At 41.1% G+C, this 5,117-nt stretch overlaps 1 protein-coding gene across 1 annotated transcript; it reads right to left on the reverse strand.

Moving 5' to 3' along the window:
- Nucleotides 1-1,340: 1,340 nt before the first annotated feature.
- On the reverse strand, nt 1,341-3,767 carry dph3 (diphthamide biosynthesis 3). Its single transcript, XM_060050759.1, has 3 exons — nt 3,559-3,767; nt 2,338-2,412; nt 1,341-1,708 (listed from the first exon to the last, which is right to left on the reverse strand). Exons 1-3 carry the CDS (start codon nt 3,664-3,666, stop codon nt 1,637-1,639), a joined length of 255 nt encoding a protein of 84 aa, XP_059906742.1. The 5' UTR covers nt 3,667-3,767; the 3' UTR covers nt 1,341-1,636.
- Nucleotides 3,768-5,117: the final 1,350 nt, after the last annotated feature.

Below are 5,117 nucleotides of genomic sequence, written 5' to 3' on the forward strand. Positions count from 1 at the left end.
TACCATAAACAAAGACACATAACAGGCATAACTTTCAAAAGGAGACAAAACAACACGGGCGTCACACACAATCAGGGATACCACTCTACAAAACAAAGGAAGCAAACAATTGACCACACATACCGGATCACACAACTGCATTTGAAATATCAAGGCGGGAAAAAACTAAGCTACCACAGGCTCAAGCTAGTTTACGAGTTAAAAAGTCCACCCTTCCAACAGTTCAATGAAATTGTCTACGCACCAGAGTTTCTCCCGCGTGCCTAAAAGCACGTCGCAAAGCAGTGTGAACCACCACAACCGTTCAAGGGCAACAAACAAGGGGTTAACATAAAAATCTAACGGAGAGAGACACAAACGCAACTCACCAGCTCCGTGCATAAGCGCTCACTGACGCTAGACACACAGGTGCAACGCCAAACCACTCCCCAGGGAAACAAAAGGCATTCCATAGGGAACAACGAAACCAACTTACTTAGGAACCAATATTTGGTGGAGTTCACGATTAAAAAAGGTATGAACAATGATAAAAAAAATAAAAAAATGTTTAATTAAATTTAGCTCGGCTATACATATTATAGACATATATTGTTTGCTTTTTTAAGCTTGTCTGCTGTAATTCAGGAGAGGAGACAATGATCATATTGTGTGATAGGAGCGCTATGTTGTGCCTCACCTCAATTAGAACGACCCCCTGCTCAGAAATCCATTAAACCATATAATAACCATATCTGAAAAAGGCCCCAATAAAACAAGCACGCAATGAGACGTGTGCTCCTTGTCAAGATCACGTCAAGGACACGGCGGTGACGCGCGCCATCCATCCTACAGTTTATATAGGCCATACGCCCTTTGCTTCGCGCTCCCTCGCTCGTCAGTCTACGCGCGCACGAGCTGACGTGGACGAGCGCTGGTCATCTTCCCTTATGGCCCACTAGACCTATAGTCTAGGCTACTGAGCAGCTGAATTGCATTGGTGTTGATGTGGATGAACAGAGCATCTATCTCAGGTCAACGGGTAAAAAGTCAAAACTAAATGTTCAAATCTGGCCTGTAATTCACATCTGGTTCCAGAGCCATTTTCTTTATGGCAAATAACAGGTCTATCAAAATCCCATATCGCTCAAATTCTAGTCAAATCGTAACAAAGATACGCAAAACTTGTAATGTGTGGTTGGTCAGAATGTATCGGAAACAGCTGTAAGTGTTCCACTGTCAGTGGATATAACAGGGCCTCCAGCTCAGTCACTTCTGCTCAGTCGGACCGTTGTCTATCCCTTCTCAAGGGCGCCCTCTGATGGACAAACTACAACAGCAGAAAATAAACACGAAACGATGTGTTATTTGGAGTCAACAGTTTTTATTCAGCTTTACACGTAAAATATAAATAAAAGTTATTTACAGATAATTTTGCATAATCATGAAGTAACCCCTTTTGTCGTTTCAGAGTAGCTGGTGAGGTAATCAGAAAATATCGACAAGTTTATAAATAGACGATGGAACCAGGAACCCAGTCATCACGGACAGTGAACATCGTGGGATCTCCAACCGAACCGTGGGTCTGGTAAACAGTAAGCATTGGTCAGAGGGGAGGCATGTGGTTCCTGGAGATCCACAGGCTAGGCTTCATCTTTTATCACGACGTGGCCAATTCCAGCTTGTTCTCCGTTGAGGGTGCCTCCACAACCTCTCCAGCCATGAACTCCTCCTGCAACACCGCGGCCACCAATAACAGAAGTAAGGTGTGTGTTATGTGCTATCAGATATGAAACATTTAGAACGAGCCACTCCATGTACACAATAATGCATGCTCTGCATTTATGATTATATTTGAATAATGTCAACATCTGAAACCCCTCTCTTCCGAGAACATCTGAATGTATTGGCTCATGTTGGACTCAGTTCACACTTTTGTTGAGACTATCTCTGCATTTTGGAGATGAAACTCTAGCTATCAACGATTTCAGATGCGTCAAACATGCACTTCAATTTTGCTAGTGAACAGAAACCAAAACAGTTTACGTGTTCAGATTCTTATAGCTGCTCTGCATAGCTTTTCGATTTTGTATTTATTTTTAAATATGGTTGTCAGTATGTTTGCATTTTCTCAGCATCATGTGTAAGTTGCATTGAATACACGTGTCTAGCAGGGGTTTGCTCTATATCAAGATTTCGATTTTACAAAAAATTGAATCTCACGTGAATGCGCCTGCCACAAATATAAACAATTGCAATTAGGTGTTTGTGATAAGCCGTTGTAAAGTACTCGCAAACGCAGGCAGCATAAGAGTGAACCAATTGGTGTTTGTTACAGTAAAGTGTGGATGAGCATCGCACCTGATCATAAATTACTTTTACAACCAGGGAACAACTTGGACATGTAGCCACTTCTTCACCATTTTCAAGGTCTTCCTGCGGAAAAAACAGGTGTTAATGTTCACTGAATAGATAAGTTCATAATTTTTTCTAATCAGCTGACAAAAATACATATCATGCTACCCTTTATTAGGATGTACTGTATAACCTGAACTTGAGATCCTCGAGTGTGGATTGCTGAAAATGGCGAGGCAATGCAAAAGCGTATTCTACTGACCACTAACAAATAGTAAAGCAGACAACAAGTACAGTAGCAGTCTAGCGACTACAGATCCCTTTAGATCTACAGCACTAAAAAAACCTTCAGAACCATCAGAACTACAGCCCCTTCAGAACCATCAGAAGAACAGCCTCTTCAGAACCATCAGAAGTACAGCCTCTTCGGAACCATTAGAACTACAGCCCCTTCAGAACCATCAGAACTACAGCCTATTCAGAACCATTAGAACTACAGCCCCTTCAGAACCATTAGAACTACAGCCCCTTTAGAACCATTAGAACTACAGCCCCTTTAGAACCATAAGAACTACAGCCCCATTAGAACGAACTACAGCCTCTTCAAAACCATTAGAACTACAGCCCCTTCAGAACCATTAGAACTACAGCCCCTTTAGAACCATTAGAACTACAGCCCCTTTAGAACCATAAGAACTACAGCCCCATTAGAACGAACTACAGCCTCTTCAGAACCATTAGAACTACAGCCCCTTCAGAACCATCAGAACTACAGCCTCTTCAGAACCATTAGAACTACAGCCTCTTCAGAACCATTAGAACTACAGCCTCTTCAGAACCATTAGAACTACAACCCCTTTAGAACCATTAGAACTACAGCCCCTATAGAACCATAAGAACTACAGCCCCTTTAGAACCATTAGAATTACAACCCTTAGAACAACACTATTTCCTCAGACCCTGCTTTCGTAATACAAAACACGTGATCAGTTTAGCATTGTATTCATAACAATGAGCATGCTGTGTCATCCTGATGCATGGGCTTTACTGTCCCACGAAAAATACCACAGTACACAAAAATAACTGCTAAATATGAGTAATCATTGTTAAGCAAACGTTTTAAAGGTTTTACATGTTTGATGATAACTAACACCGATTCAACTGATAAAACTTTCCGCAATAGCCCAGTATTGGTACCTGTTATAATGCATTCATCTTATACATTACCTTAGTTATAGCGAACCTGTCACCACAGGGACAAGGGAAGTAGTACGTTTCAGTTTCTTCATCGTATTCAAAATCTTCGATCTCTACCTCGTCGTGATATATCGACATTCTGGCTAGTTATCGGGCCGAAGATCTAAAAACGTGGAATTCTCACATTGCCAATTCTGGGTCGACTCATGCATGTGACGTCAATCCCGGTTGTCGCAGGAAAATGACACTTGGAAAGATCCGCCACTAGAGGGAGACAAAGATCGCATTGCTCGCTCGTCATTGTTCCATACCTCCTTTTTTACTGTCTCTGTCTGTCTGTCTGTCTGTCTGTCTGTCTGTCTGTCTGTCTGTCTGTCTGTCTGTCTGTCTGTCTGTCTGTCTGTCTGTCTGTCTGTCTGTCTGTCTGTCTGACTGTCTGTCTGTCTGTCTGTCTGTCTCTCTGTGTTTCTTTCTGTCCGTCTGTCCGTCTGTCTGTCTGTCTGTCTGTCTGTCTGTCTGTCTGTCTGCGTGTCTGTCTGCGTGTCTGTCTGCGTGTCTGTCTGTCTCTCCTTCTTTCTTTCCTTCTTTCTTTCTTTCTTTCTTTCTTTCTTTCTTTCTTTCTTTCTTTCTTTCTTTCTTTGACACTGTCATTGTGAGAAATAAGAAAAACAGTTTGAATGAGCTTTGAGCATTTCAGCATCTTACCCATGTTGCAGTTTATCTCCATGATAGTTAATTGAACATACTTTATCATTAATATTAACAATTAATAATGCATTATTCCATTCAATATAATTGCAGACACTGTGTGTTGTTTTGTTTAAATTATTCTTGTGGAACCAAAGGTTAGGGTCTTAATCATTCTGTGATTAGGTAGCTGTTAATGAGAAGATAATAGGCTGCTAACAATGCTCTGTTCAGCTGTCACCATACAGTCTACTCTTCTCATTGGCCAACAACTTTTCTTGAAATGATTCAGTAAAAAATGCATAACCTACTTAACACTGGAATCCCCTTCATGCAATACAACTGAATTAGATTTTGAGATTGATAACTCACAATTAATTCATTTATCTGACAATTTTTTTTCTCTGAGTCCTCTCACCTTACCCCACCATTCAGTCCTACAGACAACTGCTCCAATGTTACTGCAGAAAATTTAAAATATAAAACAAATGTTACACAGAATTAGCGATGAACAAGGCTTCCAATGTTTGGCAGAAAACTGGAACTGTGAAGAAAAAAACAAGAAACAAACAAAGTTGCACAATTTCGAACCACCAGAAAGCAAACGAATAGGGCTTGTCATCAATGGTAACCGCCGGCTACCGCTGACCTATTTCATAACAAGTCATCCAGTAACAAGAATTCCTCTTCTATTTATTTGTATCTTTGTCTATGCGTGTGTGTGTGTATCAGCGTAAATGTGTATCTGCCTGTATGTGTGTGTCTGTCTGCGTCTGTGTGCGAGTGTGTGTATGCAAGTGTGCATTCGTTGGTTTGAGACAGTGGCTGCCACGATGAAATTAGGAGTTTGTCACGAGGATAATTTAATAAAGCACCGGACACAAAGTTAGATTAAGTGGCTT

This window comes from Gadus macrocephalus, chromosome 4 (genome assembly GCF_031168955.1).
Source record: "Gadus macrocephalus chromosome 4, ASM3116895v1".
Taxonomy (NCBI): Eukaryota; Metazoa; Chordata; class Actinopteri; order Gadiformes; family Gadidae; genus Gadus; species Gadus macrocephalus.

Coding starts and splice junctions, on each gene's coding strand:
- dph3 (XM_060050759.1), bottom strand. CDS start 3,666: ATGTCGATATATCACGACGAGGTAGAGATCGAAGATTTTGAATACGAT. Junction 2,413..3,558: donor ACAGGTTCGCTATAACTAAG/GTAATGTATAAG, acceptor TTTTTTCCGCAG/GAAGACCTTGAAAATGGTGA. Junction 1,709..2,337: donor TAAAAGTAATTTATGATCAG/GTGCGATGCTCA, acceptor GCGGTGTTGCAG/GAGGAGTTCATGGCTGGAGA.